This window comes from Antedon bifida, chromosome 5, assembly GCF_963402885.1.
Source record: "Antedon bifida chromosome 5, ecAntBifi1.1, whole genome shotgun sequence".
Classification (NCBI taxonomy): domain Eukaryota; kingdom Metazoa; phylum Echinodermata; class Crinoidea; order Comatulida; family Antedonidae; genus Antedon; species Antedon bifida.
In genome coordinates, this window is record NC_136230.1 from 1,103,372 (window position 1) to 1,121,212 (window position 17,841).

The 17,841-nt window shown below is 32.3% G+C and overlaps 1 protein-coding gene across 1 annotated transcript; it reads right to left on the reverse strand.

The window, feature by feature from the left end:
- Positions 1 to 1,500: 1,500 nt before the first annotated feature.
- LOC144842985 (transcription factor Dp-1-like) lies at positions 1,501 to 16,773 on the reverse strand. Its single transcript, XM_078699618.1, has 11 exons — positions 16,357 to 16,773; positions 11,206 to 11,321; positions 9,097 to 9,172; positions 6,023 to 6,150; positions 5,633 to 5,721; positions 5,307 to 5,351; positions 5,003 to 5,180; positions 4,700 to 4,915; positions 4,297 to 4,451; positions 3,786 to 3,952; positions 1,501 to 3,220 (listed from the first exon to the last, which is right to left on the reverse strand). Exons 1-11 carry the CDS (start codon positions 16,403 to 16,405, stop codon positions 2,928 to 2,930), a joined length of 1,512 nt encoding a protein of 503 aa, XP_078555744.1. The 5' UTR covers positions 16,406 to 16,773; the 3' UTR covers positions 1,501 to 2,927.
- Positions 16,774 to 17,841: the final 1,068 nt, after the last annotated feature.

A 17,841-nucleotide genomic window follows, 5' to 3' on the forward strand; every position in this document is an offset into this window, starting at 1 on the left:
ATATATTGCTTTGTATCATCTTATAGAGCCATAGTAACCAGTTTTGTCGAAAAATAAAAGGGTCAAAATTTTGCCATTTTTGGAAAAAATCCCTGTACTATAGTACAGGGATTTTTCCTAAAAATGTCCAAAATATCGAATTTTTTTAATGAAATTATTATGCAAAAATATGGCTATATATGCACATATATTGCTTTGTATCATCTTATAGAGCCATAGTAACCAGTTTTGTCGAAAAATAAAAGGGTCGGAATTTTGCCATTTTTGGAAAAAATCCCTGTACTATAGTACAGGGATTTTTCCTAAAAAATGCCAAAAATATCGACTTTTTAAAATGCAATTTTTATGCAATATTATGGCTATATATGCACAAATATTGCTTTGTATCATCTTATAGAGCCATAGTAACCAGTTTTGTCGAAAAATAAAAGGTTCGAAATTTTGCCATTTTTGGAAAAAATCCCTATATTATAGTACAGGGATTTTTCCTAAAAATGCCCAAAACATCGCCTTTTTAAAATGCACTTTTTATGCAATAATATGGCTATATATGCGCATATATTGCTTTGTAGTATCTTATAGAGCCATTTTAACCAGTTTTATCGAAAAATAAAAGGGTCAAAATTTTGCCATTTTTGGAAAAAATTTGCGCCGAATGGCAAATCTGTCTTCACTGTATAGTGGGAATAAAGATTAATTAGAAGCGTTGTGAATGTGATTGACTGGAAGTGAACGAATATACAAATATATTACTGCAGAAAAATCTCTTCATTTATATAAATTCACACTTACAAATCAGAATACAAATGTCATTTTTATCTCACAATAACTATATTTTAGATAATTTGTTATGTTCGTATAAAGATTAGTTACATATGTCACTGCTTGAAAAGATCCATTTGCCATGTTTTACATAAATAATTCAGCAGTAAAACAATGATTTCATTTTTTTAAAAACATTGACAAATTTGACAATGTTTTAGTCGCTTGAAAAGTATATGTACATACATTACAAAATTATGTTGATACGTGGTTGAAAGGGGCTTGAGCTAGGCTGAATATAAAAAGTCAAATTTCATATTTATTTTTACAGATGTCGTGATATCATATATATACTTAATGGGACTCGAAAATAATCAAAGGCGGCATGGTCTGTTCCGAGTATACACTTGTTATAAATTGTGTTGTTTTGGCAGATTTTACCAGACTCATAATTTTTAATTTGTACAATTCAAAAACTTGATTTTAAAACATTCCTGCCAAGAATTGCATTGTGGTTTAGCAAATAGAATGAAAGTAGACATTGAATGTAAAACACTGCAACTGGTATATTTAGGCGTAGTCCCTCACCATCAATTTGAAAACCTTTTATCATAACAGAACTCATGAATTGTATACCAGTCTTACTCCTTCCCCCAACCCCCCCCCCCCCCAGTCCAACTTTCTTATTCATTATCAAATTCTCATCCACTGAACACCACCCCCCCCCCCTCCCCCATTCTCAACAGAAACCATTCCCATTGATCAAACATAGTTTTGTGCCAATGTAGTCAAAATTAAGCTCTGTCTACACCATCAAACTTTATGTGACAAAAACATGTGATGTCCCCATATATGGACATGATGATGTCATATCACTACCATATTTGGGCATATCACTACCATATATAGGCACAAACTAGTTTGATAGTGTAGGCAAAGCTTTACATTAATTTTAGTCCATCATTTGGCCTCTCACATTTCTTTTAACATTTCTAATAGTAACACCCGTAATTTAAACATAATATTAAAAAAAAACTAATCGCACTATAGACACACACATTACTAAATATTAAGCATATAATAGGGATGAGGGCAGCAAACATAGAATATCACATTTTAAAAATGATATCAAAATAAAAACTAATTGTATTTACACATTATCAAAATAACTATCTCTGTAAATGAAATTATCATTTATTTTTGTTGTTTTGTTTCTTTTGTTGATGATCGATAATTTATAAAATATTAAAAAATATTGAAATTTAAAACTCTGTTATAATATAAAGAAAAATAAGGAGTACAACAAAAAATATCATAATATATGTGACTTATGAATTTAACCTTACTCAAAACCATCAATGTCAAAGGTCGGAGGTTAACTAAAAAACTGGTTGTACATTCACTGAATATTTATTAAAAGATAAATTCAACAAAGAAACTGATTTTACATCATTTAAATTGTCTATAAACAAAACCAGAAATGTGTGCCACAACATAAGCAGTATATATTAATAATCCACACTAAACACAATGCACTCAGGTTACTAAATTAAACCAGCATCATACACGATGTTGATGCTATATAAATAAAATAAGAACAATATAATAATATTTAACTGCATTTGCTGAGTGAATAAAGAGTTTGGTAGAAATATAGATTGTCACGACAAAGGCGATGTATTCACCCTACCATGAAGCATACAGCATGCTTACCATGGGCTGTGTCTTGTTACACCTCAAGCCTTGTATAGGCCATGTTTTATTATGATCACCAAATCATATAAAATGCCTTCCATAGGCTGTGTCTAGTTACACCTTAAGCGTTTTATTATGATCACCAAATCATATGTAATGCCTTCCATAGGCTATGCCATAATATGATCACCGTAATGTTCCTAGCCTTTCATAGGCTTTGCCACATTTAAACCAACTATAGGCCATATCTCATTATGATCATGTCAACATCATATGTAATGTTCCAGCATCATGTGCAGCGCACACAACTCATGTGCACATTTGTCACAACAGGTAACCTAGCAACATGAAGCTTTTCCTGGTATTTCACAGACTTCTTTTTAGTATATAATTAATCACAGCATACTGTAGGTATGTCAACGTGGGGTCGATATATATTCTTGAATTTTTTATAATTAAATAACACTTAATCACTGATCGACACTCAGTTCATCATCAGATCCGTCGATGTCGCTTTCAAGCAGGGATGACGGAGTGTCCGTGGCACCGCGCGACGGACCCATGCTAGAATGTGACCCGATACTTGGCGTACGGGATATAGTCTGTCTATTTGCCATGGCAACTTCATAATCTAGCGAGTAAGATCCTTGTGAGGATGATTGGCTGGACGATCCAGCGCTAGTTGATGTGCGTGTCTGGATACCGCTTGGTCCTGCTATTATCGATGTACTATTGTTTCGGCCTTTATTTTGTTGTGCCATTTCTGAGAAAATAAAACATTAATAGTAATCTTGGATTCAGGATAGGCCTAATTAAATATTTATTTCATTTATTTTATTTCATTTCCCAACCAACAGTGAACTCATGGTTCACCACTTAAAGGAGGGAACCAATATACATTATTGCAAATCATTAACAGGGAGTTTTCGATTTGAAACAACCTAGGAACAAGTTAGGCCATGGTAATTCATTGTGTGCATGTGGGGAAGTTAGTTGCTTCCTCTCTCTATTCCACTACGATTTCGGTGATTTCTTGGCATAGGTGAAGACTGACGACACATCAATACGTAGATTCTAGGTTGTTAGAAATCTAAAAATCCCCAATATCTAGGTCTTAACCTGCACATATTACTAATTTGTATTTGTATTGTACTTTGACTGATGTCTGTCACGAACGACAATCTCAATTAGATGAAACTAAGCCAGGACTGTTTAAAACACCTTGATTGGTCCTATCATTGATCAAGAGTTTCTCTCGTCAAGTGCCTACCTTGACCAGAGGAGAGGCATAAGCCAATACATCCTAGGCAGATACTAGTTAGACTTACCAATAACATAAGGTTCTAATGCTTTTGGTACCATGTTCCTTGCTTCCTGCAAGTGCTCCTCTTTACAATCACCTTTATCTAGGCCAAATGCCATCCCCATTCTCTTTAGTACTTCTATGTCATCATGAATCTCAAATGCATTATCAAAACTAAATAGATACTCAAACCTAAAGAAAAAACAACAAATGATCTTTACTGATGTACTCATTGTCTTATACAACATAGACTGAAAACATGTTACGAAACTTAAGTATTATTGGCGTACATATTACAGCTCTAGAAATCAAATGGTTTATCTGTGGCTGCCACACCCCCTAAACTCTTTAACTGATTTTCGATTGGCCAATCGTTTGCTCAAATGTTTGGTTACGAACACTGAGCCACAGAGAATATGTACATAGTACAGTACTATTGTTATTTGTCTCAGCCAGACATAAGATCAAAGGACTGATACAAGTCCTCTCTTGGCAAGGTGAGCTCAGCGTCCTGTTGTTGCCTGTATTATACTTACTTATCATTTGATATACTGCAATCAATAACAGTCTTTTTGCTGGTGTTGACAATGATGTAAGGTAAGTGGATAGCAGAGCTGCTACTAGGAGCGCTCACTGATCCCGACTGCTCCATTGATTTGTTCCTTTGGACGAGGTTCTTAAACGCTATTTGCTAATGAAAAAACAATAGAATAATTTTTATTTAAAAGAGAAAATAATGATAATAAAAAATAGCAATACCAACACTATAAAGCTCTGTCTACACTATCAAACTAGTTTGATAAAAAAAGTGTGATGTGGCCAAATATGGTAGTGATACATGGCGCATCACATTTTGTCACATAAAATTTGGTAGTGTAGACAGAGCTTTAGTATGAAACTTTATTAGTGATGTGTAGACAGCATAAATTGTAAAATCACCTGTAGTATGAGTTCCTGTAGCTGTGTAGTCTTCTGCCGTATTCGTTCTTCTCTTTGTTTTTTCTCCTGTTCTAGATTCTGACATTCTTGTGCCGAGTTTGTTGGTAAGCCAATCCATCGGATTTCTTTCTTTTCTTTGGAAATGATGTTCATGGCCATTAAGACGTTGAGGGCATCGTAGACTCTCCTTCGAATGTTTTTCTGATCATACTGTGCCTATTCAAAAGATTTTAAAAATTTATTTTTCTGTACAGTCATTACTTAACTAGTACTTAATTAAAATTAAGAGTAGATGTTCGTTACCTGTTCCGACGGTGATAACCTGTGGTGCGGTGGAATACCTGCAAACTCTTGCACTAACTCGTCAGCGACCTCATTATATGATGTCACGCCTTTCTTCTGAACTTTCTCACAAACTTTATTTGAAAAATGTCTAAGACCCTTGCCCTCTTTCTCTCGTTTTCGCCTCTTTCCACTTCCCCTTTGAAAAATAGAAAGAGATTTGCATATTAGATCCTTGTGATGGACGCCATACTGAATGTATGTGTAATAGTGCAACAGTACAAACTATTCTCAACATATCATTTTAAAAAATGTTTTTACTTACGAAAATTCTTGATTGTCGCTGTCCATATAAATCGTTCTTTTCCTACTGTAAAAACAAAAATAAGAATATTTTATTATAAACAGTAGTCGCAATTTTTCACTCTTTAAAATTATGCATATAAAAAGAGAGAGAGCTAGAATAAAGCTCCGTCTACACTATTAAACTAGTTTGAACAAATGTGGTAGTGATGTGCCCAAATATGGTAGTGATATGCACATATATGGTAGTGATATTACACCATCATGTCCATATATGTGCACACCACATGTTTTTGTCACATCAAGTTTTATAGTGTAAACAGAGCCTAAAGCGTTAATAATTCTTACCCCCATGGTGACTCCAGGCCAACAGGGGCTAATATATGTGGACTGCCGCCTAAAACTGTTGGTACTGTACGTTGTTGGGTTCCAAGAATCTGTAGAAAAATTGAAAAGAAATGTATTTCATCAACTGTTAATATGAACATGAAAACATTCTCTTAAATAACTTCTTTCTTAAGCTCTGTCTACACTATCAAACTGTATGTGACAAAAATAATATGATGTGCCCATATATGGACATGATGATGTCATATCACTACCATATTTGTGAACATAACACTTTTTTGTCAAACTAGTTTGATATTGCAGACAGAGCTTTAATGTTAATGTATCCAATTATCTATTTGGTAAACCAGTAATTGTCTGATCGAGTGATGTTTCACTATTGTTTCTTACCACAGGTGATCCTGTTGTTGTTGTAAGCGTTCTATGTTGGCTCTTTGGCAAGATCTGTGCTTCAGTCTTCATAGGAGACGTCTTGTACATACCTCCAGGAATCACTGTTAAAGGTAACGCTAATGTTCCTAAGAAGAAAACAAAAATTGTGTACAGATTACAGTGAATTTTTTTTTATTTATCTATTTATTTTGGTAACATACAAAACAGCAGCACTTAAAGGCTGAAAGAGAGAGTTAGCTTAACCCTTTTCTGTTGTTGTTTAAGATTCATCTAATGAGGAGGCCACTTCAAGAGCTACTAGCCTTCACAGCTATGAGGTTATCTGGCCTTTCCAGGAGGCTAGTTTCCAAACTTTCATATACATTTAAAAAAAAATAAATTCAGATGATACAGTAGCAATTTGAAGTATTAAAAATTACGATAAAAAAATTAAGGTTAAAATTTCGCAATAAACAATAAATAGTCAGGTTTAAATAATAAACACAGTCCTTATTATTAATAAGAAGATTTCTGACGACATTTAAATTATTTTTAGCACACATCAGGATATCAGCTTACAATGAATTACCATAATACATTTAGTGGTAGTATTATTATCTACATTGTGTACGTCAAGCAACATAATGAATATGTTTATATTCAAAGTCTATGTTGATTACAAGCTACAGCATGTGAACAAGAATAACAAAATGGTGGTTATAACAATAGCTATACTAAACTGATGCTTCACTGAATAAAGTCTCATTTTCACTTGTGAATTTGAGGGAGGCTCAGTATTCATTTTTTTTTCTTTGGCCGACTTTTTCTCATTTTCCTCATCTTTATTGTTAAATTAAATTTCAGTATATCACCGGGCGGTTTAGAATTTATTCTGTGCCTGTGATGTTTATAAATGAACCTACAGTAACACTCTAAATCTATATAACTAATACAAAAAAGAAATCAGCTATTTCTTGGCTGTTTCCCAATTATATCAAGTCTTGAATTATTAAGCTATTTTCATGATATACAGTATAAATTAATTTAATAACCAATTCTGTGTCTTAGGCCTTAGTGGTGAAATTACTGTACATTGTAGTAAGCAGAAATAACAAATATGTGGCCTAAATAATTAGCAGCAACAGTAAAAACATGGCAAGCAATTGATTGTCAAGGCCACAACCTAAAGGCAGCAGGTCGACAGACCCACAGTAGTAGTACTGTATTATAGATACTGTAGTAGCATGTATACTGTTAGTAGCACGTATACTGTTAGTAGCACGTATACTGTAGTAGCAGTGTATAGATTATATACCCAGTATAACAAGGGAATTGTTTTTAATTCGCTGGTATAGCAATCTATGGCAGGAAGAACAGTTTCAACATTTTAAACATCCTATTTACATTTTTATTCTATTATTTAAACATACAGTAATCAGTGGATCTATTGGCTATTTCTATTGTTTAAAAAATATTTATTCTGTGTCAGTGAAATTGATATTGCAAAGAGAGGGTAGGTGTTCAAAAGTTAACGGTGGTTGACATTAGCAACTACTGTAATGTAGGAAGAACACAGTGCATACTACAGTATTATAAAGGATAGAATTCAAATGCCGTGTACAGTATGATGAAGTATGATGGGAAACCAAACCTGTATTGTATTGTAGTATATCTAATCATAATGCATATCTTGTATAAAAGGCACATGTGCAGTGTACCATTTTACTATTGTACTTTAAATTAGCAAGCAATGTGTAAAATACTAAACAATTTATGCAAAGGCATCAAATTAATTCAATCATTCAGTCAGAAATTTTAATATTGAAATGTTCAGTGATTTGGAATGACACGCAAGAAAATAAAAACTAATTCCATTATCACAAATTCTGTATTGAGATATGAGATTTGAATGAACACAGGGCAGTGAAGAGATTATAATATAAGACTGTGGGTAATACTGTATTTTAGACATAGTATATATTCTCTTTAATCAAACAAAAATTGTGACCAATTTACATCTTGTGGGCAAATGACCAAATTGCGTGGGCAAATGACCAAATTGCGTGTAAAAACATGTCAAAAAATACATTACGTTTTGACCATTTCAGTGAAAAACATGCAAATTCTAAACTTGCAGTACTTTATATTCAATACAATAATGAAGTGGTAAAGTTACGATATTCTAGTTAAATAAAATTTTTTTTTTAAATAAATAAGCAATAAATGCGAATGGCTTAAATGTGGATTTACCCACCAGGATGTGAAAACATGGATGATAAACCACAAAATTTAAAGATACAATTGTATGTATCATGGATGATAAACCACAAATGTAAATGTACAATCATATGTATGTAGTAAGCATGTGGAACTAAAGTGAAACAACCAGCAACAAGCAACAAATCCCTTCATATGCAAATGATCTAGTGATTGAATAAAGCCATGTAGGCTAATCCCCAGTTACACTGCCTCACTGGCTTACATTCTGTATGCTACTGGCTCCATTCATCTATCAGTGTAAATACACTGATAGTTCGATTTACAGAAAGAAAACAATACACACTAGAATGTATTGAATTGTACAGGCCTACATGCATTCACCACACTGTGGATGGGCTACTTAGTGCAAAGTGTACAATAATCTGCATATAGCTTTGGGTCTCACTGTAATAATGTTATAGTGTTTTTTAATCCTAAGAATGTTCTTGGATTGATTTGAGTAATGATAGTAGAATGTTATTAAGAACAGTTACTCAAATTGAGTGACTAGAAATGTTTAAATGACGAGCCATTTTCTTAATTTTTTTTTCAAAATTTTGTAACAAGACTAGAGTCAGTCTAAAGCTCTGTGTACACTATTAAACTTTATGTGACAAAAAATATATGGACATGATGATGTAATATCACTACCACAATGTGGGCGTATCACTACCATATTTGGGCGTATTACTACCATATCTGGGCATATCACTACCATATCTGGGCATATCACTACCATATCTGGGCATATCACTACCATATTTGGGCACACTTTTTTTTGTCAAACTACAGTAGTTTGATAGTGTAGACATAATTCACCACGCTCTCCTCACCTTTGCTTGTAATTGTTGGCTGTAAGTTGTGGTCCTTCAGCGTTTGTAGTCCACTGTTGGTATCCAACATGCCAGCCTAAAAGAACAACAAAATATTCATGTTAAAACATACAAAGAAACTCTACAAATATGTTTTCTTCTACTGATCCTTTTTAAGATCATACACTACAACATACACTAGTGACGGATCTGGATTTTGAAAAAAAGGGGTCCAATGAGGGTCCTCAAATGGATCCACCTATGGACACAAAGGTAACATACACAAACATTTCTTATTCAAAATACAAGTATTATTTGCTAGAGAATGGCAACCAAGTTTATTAAAGTTCAAGTAAATCATACAGTGTAGTTAGCACACTGGATTACAGCCAAGCTTTTCTGTAATAATAAACGGACACAGGCCAATTATTAGCGTATAACCCGTATAAAATTGTAAAAATGTTGAAAATAATGGTAGATATAACTAAACCATTATTATATGCAGTGTATTATTTTGAAGAAAAACCCCTTTGATGTCAAATCATAAAGTGTATTACTGTTTAACTTTCCAGGACAGTGCAGGAGAAAATTTCATTTTAAAATTTTGTTTAGTAACATTGTTAATCAAACTGATTTTTGAGTCGAGAAACATAGTTTTGTATTGTATTTTTTTGCTGCACAATTTTAGATTTTTGCTTTTTGCTATGCTACTGTACACTGGCGAAAATTATTGCCTGCAGTACAGTTTAACTTATAAGGTTTATTATGTATTGTAACCTATTACCGCCAGTATCTAAAACCAATTACTACCATTTTATTTATGTCATTCATTCAATAGACGATGGGATATTACACTCTGGTGGTATACCAGTATTGATCTCATTTCATTATCATTTTACAATGCATTTCAATAAACGTGTTAACTGGTATGAATGCTGCTATTAGCATACTACTATGAGGTGATAGGATTGAGTAGGGGCCACAGGAGAGTAACCAAGTGTAAACAGGCTCTTCTCTGTCTAACTGGGTTAACATAACTAGTAAATAGGGGCTTTTAAACGTAGTGTTTGTTAAGGCTTGTTATTTGCATAGACAGGATGGTATCCTTATTTGTAAACTCTACTTTGAAAGATAAAATTCTATTATATTAGTTTTTTTTTTTTTATTATCAATGCTCAGCTACAATGATAATGATGTCCATGAAATAGGTGCATGCACTTTTTTTTTTATAGATTAATTCACTTCGATATTTGTTTTTTTTTTTAAATATTAAATTCAAATTCAACTATAAGTAAAATCTGCAAACTCCCTTCATTTGCTCTGGGTTTAAAATGGTGACAATAATAATCCACTCTAATATGAGGTCTTCCAAACTACTGTATACTTAGTTTTTTAGGTGGAGGGGGGAGGGGAGAGGGGAGAGGGGAAGGAGGTCGACGGAAGGTCAAAACATTTGTAAAATACCAGAAAATATCACAAGGTCAACGTCAGACAAATTGTACTGTTATAGTCCATATCGCAGGATGTAATGTGGATGTTTCCTATTGTATAATATAATAGTTGAGAAAGGAAAATGCATTTACATAGCAGCACAATAGAAAGGCAGCAAGTTGACCTTCAAAAGGTCAATCATGTGTAAAAAGTGTAGTACATATTGGAATGCATGGTTCAAATCATGTAGAGGGTTGTGACGTTATGTGAAAGATGGTGAATTAAGAATCGTTTAAAAGCAAACAATGAATTGAATCAACATTCTGATATCAGGATAGTTAAAGGCAAAAAGTGGTATTAAAGATGTATTGTCCCCCAAAAACATGAACAATGAAGATTAATAAAAAGACATTTCACAGTTTTAATCAAATTAATCACTTCCATAGAAAAAAATAAATAAAATTAATATGTTCATTTAAACAAAAATAAACGGGTGAAATTCAACCAAAAACCCATTGGCTTCCAGTCAGTTGGACTATTTTTTGTGTTAAATTACATTTTAGGTAAATCATTTTTTTTTCGATCCATTTTTTGGTCAAAGCCACTATTATGTGACATTAAAATGGCATATTCAACAACAAAAATATTTGTTGAGGGGGAAAGTATCAATATAAATATATCTATAAATGTTGTACAAACTTCTTTGGCTATGCTTTCTAAGCCTTGTTCTTTGTAGAAACTGAGGATATCATCCTGAACTATCTGATGGCCAGCTGCCTTGGATGGCGTTGTTGGTGCACTCTTTACAGGGCTGCCTATTAAAAAATAAACATATTTTATAATGTAGCAATTGCATGTATTTAGTAATACTAATAAAAACAAACATAATAATGTACAGTACTAATAAAATCAAAACATATTTTGAAATAATAATAAATTTATTTATTACTTTAATTTTAATAAATACTAATAATAGAACAAAAACAATTAATAATGTACTTATTTAAAAGATAAAAAAGATATTTGTACAATTTTGCTACTCCATAAAAATCCTAATGTACTTGGTACTTAAGTTAATACTAAATAACAAGCATATTAAATAATGTGCTAATAAATAATTATATTATTGGTATTTATTAAAAGCTTAGGTTTGTAACATAATATAAAAAAAAACTGTAATTATTAATTATCAATATTGACCTAAAAAAAATATTTGTTTGTAAATCGTGCAGCTGCTAAGCTAAAATTCGATAAATTTATAAACAAACAATCAACAAGTGATAATATAATTTTTGTTTTGTGCTGAAGCTTCATAGGATAAAATAAACATGTTATTAAAACAAACAATTCAAAGGTTTTTAAAAATCAACAAACCACTTTAGAGTATAATATAATGAATAGGAATACAAAGCCAATCATTTGAGAGAATCTCTCCTACTTTTAAAATGGTTTGTACTAATTGGTGAACTTCACACAGTGTAAACAGACAGCACGCTTTATATAAACAAATATAAAATTGTTTTATGCTAGGCCCAGGGTTTACAACAAGCAGCTATCCCAACCTCTCATAGTGATGTCACAATGGCTTAGTCAAACACAAAAGATTGCTTCCAGTACATCAAGCACCTGGCTAACTAGAATTCCTTCATTGTGGACTTGGGTGCTGTTAGACAAAGGCATTGTTCATTAAGTTTAGCAGCATCAGTAAAGATTTAAATGCCAATGCACAAACCGGTTCTTTTGTCTTGTAAAAAATTAATCTTAAAACGAATTTTAAAATACACAATGTTAAAGACAGCTGACCATATTTTGTTCTGATTTTAAGTTTGTCTTTCAATAACTTTGGGCTTTTAAACTTTAAAACCCAGGAGAGATAACATAAAGCCAAGACACATGTCTATAGTTAAATTCTAGTTCAAATTCAACTTTTTAAAAGGTCAGTTATTTTTAAATGCCCTAATTATTTTTGATCATTATTATTCAAATTGTATAGATTTTTATTTAATGGTAAATAATCTTTAATAATATATAATATCTTTATTACAATTTTTAAAATTCGCCCCGGAATACTGATGGTATAGCCCTGATGACGAGAGTAATTGAAACGCATACACAGAATGTGTTTATTGCTGCAGGTTGAGATATTATAGCCCAGTATTGATTACCAATACTGAAAAGTCAACCATGATGTTCTAGGTAATGACAGATTAATGGTGTATTCACAACCTAACTAGTAAGCCATCTTTACAGTGGAACATACTTTTGTGTGCAAAAGAAATTGTTTGTAAATAACTGATGATATAAATAACTACAGCACATGGTAGTTGCAGAGATGAATGATAAACAAATATGACTTTTAGCCATGCATTTGTTTTTAATTTCTAAAAGAATGCAGAATGTTGTATATAGCCAGAGGAGAATTAGCAATTAATGTACAAATGAGGTCACTAGATTTGACCTTTGATTCCTCACTAGAGACCTCACAGAAATAACAAAATAAACAGATTTAATTTTCTATGCTCAGAATTGAAGAGCTCTCTTCAAATTAAAAGTAAAGGTATTTTTAAATACAGTAATTAAATTAACCCAGTAATATAAATCAATAATTAACATTTACTGGACAGTTAGCAAACTTTCTAATCTATCCTAGTACTAAAACAAAAATGTTATAAATGCAAAAGACTGGAATGAAATATCCTACCAACACAGAGATAGTGATTGTAACCATGACCACTGTGTACCATATTACTGTATTGTGGTAACCACAGTTACAGTGTATATTGTATATAAACAAAATGAATGCAATCTCTAATCTACAAAACTACAGATTTCAAAATTATTTCATTAATTTTTCTAATTGATAATTAGCAAGTTATGTCTTTATGTTGGTGAATGTTTCAAAACATGCTGGAGTTTTGAATTAGAAAAATAGTAGATAGTACAGTACTGATTCAGGAACATCCAATGCAAAATGCATTGGAATATAGACCACTCTACTCATCAATTGCACATAAAAATACATAATGTTGGGTACCTGGCCACCCAACATTTGACCTAATTAATGTACAATCAAGGGAGGAACTACACTGTAATCATTTATGAATGACGTTCATATGTTGTTGTTAATGTTACCTCACAAACATGCCTTAGGAACTTTATAATCAAGGAGGAAATGAAAGAGCACAATGTTGACAAATCTAAACTGAAAATGTCCCTTTAAACTGCAAATTACCCAGCAGATAATAATGTTGTAAATTCCAACAGTGTCACCTTTAACACAGAATGCATACCATACAGAGAGTATGTGAACCTTAATGTTGGGTCAGGTATAATCATTAACAAAACATTATTTAAAATAAGAAACAGATATTTAAGACTAAACTTGAGTGGTATCAAATGGCTACAAAGTGTAAGGCTTTATTTCATCGTTTTTTGTTTGCTTGATTTAACAAAAAATGTAGACAATTTTGCCAATAGCCTCCAAATTCACTGGGGATAGTAAACTTTAAGTGAACCTAAACAGTATTTTTAACTTTTAGGACTAGAATTTAGCTACGCACTTCCTAAACAACAAAAGGATCAGAACGCCTGGCTTGCATGCATACTATACTGTTATACTGTGTTTTTGGTTAAAAATACAGTAAAAACATAATTTTTAAAGTAATATTTTTTTTAATATGGCAAAGGGGTCAGATGAGTTCCCGCTTTTTTGGATTTTATTTATTTTTTTTTATTATTATTTATATATTCTTAACAACTGTTCCATTTTTTGTATGTCAATTTTTTTTTATCGAACTTGAAATAAGATAGACTTATAATTAATTTATTGTACTGTGGAAGATCAGCAGATCAGGTTGCTTCCGTTCTTACATGCCCTTGAAGAAGTCAGTGAAAAGGGCTCAGGAAATATCCTGTTAATGAAATACTGTTTAATCTTCAAAAACTAAGCCTTTGTTTACTTTGACTATGCCTGTTTTAAATGCTGCTGTGCATGTTGTATAGTTGTTGCAAAATTGTCATGGGGACGAGTTCTAATTTATTTATTTGTTCGTTATTTCACACTGCATCAGATATGAGCTACAGAATTAAAACTTCAAATCTACTAAATCAGTAAAAATTAATAACTAGAGTAGAATTGAAGCCACAACTCAGATATGCCATGGCAAGCAAAATGATTCTAGATTGACAAAGTTTAAATATCCGAACTTGTCATGGGGACGAGTTCTAATCTAGTTTTTTCACACTACAGGAACTACTACAGGATTAAAACTACAACTACTAAATCAGTCAAAATGAATCACTACAGTAGAATTGAAGCCACAACCCAGATATGCAAATAACAAGTAAAATGATCCTAGATTGACAAAGTTAAAATACTTGAAACATAGGTCTAGGATCAAAGGTCAGACCATCAAATCATACATGTAACCCAGCTTCTTGGATAGCTCATGTGCACTTTAAAAAGAACCTACTGTAGTACACCTTTTGAGACGAGTACCACGGTGTACTAGTACAACATCACAGCCACTGATCATAAACTGGGCCCAGTATAAATAAAATATTTCAATTCACCCTAAAAAAACTTCCAATCTGCTTAAATACATCTCTATACTGATGTAATTGCATCATACACACAGTATAAGGAAATTCCCAATTACTGTTGTCACTTCCTTTTGTAAGGAAAACTATAAATTATTTATTAAGCTAATTTTTTAATAATATCCACATAACAAACAAAGCAAACTAAATTAAGCTCTGTCTACACTATCAAACAAGTGTGATGTGCCCAAATATGGTAATGATATGCCCAAAGATGGTAGTGATATGACATCATCATGTCCATATATGGGCACATCACATTTTTTTGTCACATAAAATTTGATAGTGTAGATGGAGCTTTAGACAATTGGCTAATGTCTAGTAGCATTCAACAATAAAATCATCTACAGTATACTGTAGTACATGACATTGGCAATTAACCAGTTATTTTCAAGGGTGTCCTGCTGTACGGAAGTGTAGGTTTTCTTTTCTCAGATATGGCTATATCTATTAATCCAGTTAACCAGAAATTGATTGTTCTATGAAAAGCAAGCCAAATTTTAAATTGCCACTTTGCATAAAAAAAATTCAATCCCAAGTTGGATAATATTGATCGTAGTTTAAACATAAAGATAGACCCAACTATTAATGTGACGGTAGCAAAGAACACGCCTTTTTAAAATATTGTAATGACCAAAATTACATTACAAAGAATCACGCGCACACACTAACATTCATAACATTCAGTGATGTTATACCATTATATATTATTATTCGTAACATATATAATCATACCATACTTTTTATTTTAATCTCTCATTCATTCAACCAAACAAAATTGTATGAGAATCAAGACAAATATCTATTTATAATGGCATGCATTATGTTAGGCCTATATTATTTCTTTCATGTCCAACAAGGTGTGGTGGTGTAGATATTACCATTCTGTTGCTACTAGGCCTAGCTATTTACTATCTATGCAAGAACCAGGTTTAACTTTCCATTATTATTATAGATAGGCCCTAGGCCTACATTGTTTTTATTTACAAATTATGGCTTTATAAATTTAGGAGGCTATACAGTACAAAATAATTCTTTGATTTCAAGCCGATATGATGATGTAAAACCATTGTATATATGCCTACAATAAGCCTAGATTGTATATAGGGCCTAGGCCTAGGCTGGGGGATTACTGTAACTTATTACCGAGCTGGTAAGCTTAGCCTAACAGCTAGGCCTAGCCTAGGCTAGGTAGGCCTAGTTCATAATTTTGGAAAATGAAAACAATAATAGGCCTAGCCTAAAACAAACCTTCGTCCACCCATAGACTTGTCAACGTGGCAGCAGAAGTAGTCGTCATAATTACGAATGTTGCATTTAATCATTAAAATTCTGGCATTTAAATCTCACTATCTCCCAGGAGGCGAGTGATGATGTGCACCACACGGACGGCCGCTATCGATCGGTGGAAAATTATCCCAAATTCTCACGCACCTGGGTCGTCGTCAGAGATAAAAATGGCGAAACAGGGGAACGTTATTGTTTTCAAATGTTAATTGTTCAACTTAATACACTTTGATTTCAGCCATCGTCGCACCAGCAAATAAAACAAAACTAAATGAATTAATTTACAGAATAGAAACATAAATTCACTCAATTTAAGTGCAATTTAGAAGCAAAACACTACAGCAACTTCCTTTGTAGGTACCCCAATCGTCAAGCTATAGAAAACTGAGCTTGGCGGTGGCGATGTAAGGATGTTGTTGATTGGTCAATTACTGATGGTTTCAGAAATTGTTGCGGCTGCGCATTTTGACAGATGCGATCTTTTGTTGTCCCAATGGACAAAAGGGCTTCTTAAATTATATATTTTTAAGTGAAAACTTCTATTGAATATCTGGTACTCCACAATTACCAACATAACTTGGTTAAACGGTTTCTTAAATCATTATAATACAGGAAAATCAATGTTTAATTTGTTGGTGTATGGGAGGAAAGTCTAAGGAGTTCTGCTGGCATTTAAATTATATAGAGGGCAGTATTAACAAAAAGTGAAATACAAGGTAGAAAGTAAACTAAAAGTTTTAAAATTAACAATAAATAAAAGTTACCAAAAAAAATTAAATGAAACTTAATAAAAACGATCAGCAAGAAATTAAAATAATAAATCAAATAAGTATTACATACATAGCTAAAAGTGGGGAGTTTTTCAAGACTTTCAGGTATTGAGACTATTGAAAAAAGTATTTATTATTAATGTAGGCCTAGATAAAACTAAATAATTAATTTGTGGTGGACGGTAAATCTTAAAATAAGTAGTCTGTTTATAAAAAGTCTGGTACTGTAAAAAAAAACATGTCAACAATTTATTTTAAACATGAAAAATGAAGAATCGGGTCTTGAAATCCCATTTTTCAGTTTAAATCAAGTTATTCACTTCAAAATAAATGCTTAAAATTAATATAGATAAATTCATTGTTTGGCCAACAATTAAGTGTTTTAATAGTCTTTTTTTGCTTTATAAAAATTTGATTTGATCCCATTTTTGGGAAACGTGACTATAATATGACATTAAAATGAAAACATTTTTAAAAATTATTTTTTACAGAGACAATACATATCTAATAATTTGTTGTTATTCTTTGCAGAAATTCATGTTCTTCAACAGGTCTGGAAATCGAAACAACCATAACAAAACAGGGAGCAAGAAGGTCGAACAAGGGACGTACCAACAACACATTCTGTATTGCTATGTACTCGATAAAATGGTGTACAAACGGTTGGTTGCTAAGTAAC

What these genes read in the sequence shown, in the direction of transcription:
- LOC144842985 (XM_078699618.1), bottom strand. Translation starts at nt 16,405, where the DNA reads ATGACGACTACTTCTGCTGCCACGTTGACAAGTCTATGGGTGGACGAA. An exon ending in TGCAGTATATCAAATGATAA is followed by an intron (nt 3,953 to 4,296) that starts GTAAGTATAATA and finishes TTTTTTCTTTAG; the next exon opens with GTTTGAGTATCTATTTAGTT. An exon ending in ATTAGAACCTTATGTTATTG is followed by an intron (nt 3,221 to 3,785) that starts GTAAGTCTAACT and finishes TTATTTTCTCAG; the next exon opens with AAATGGCACAACAAAATAAA.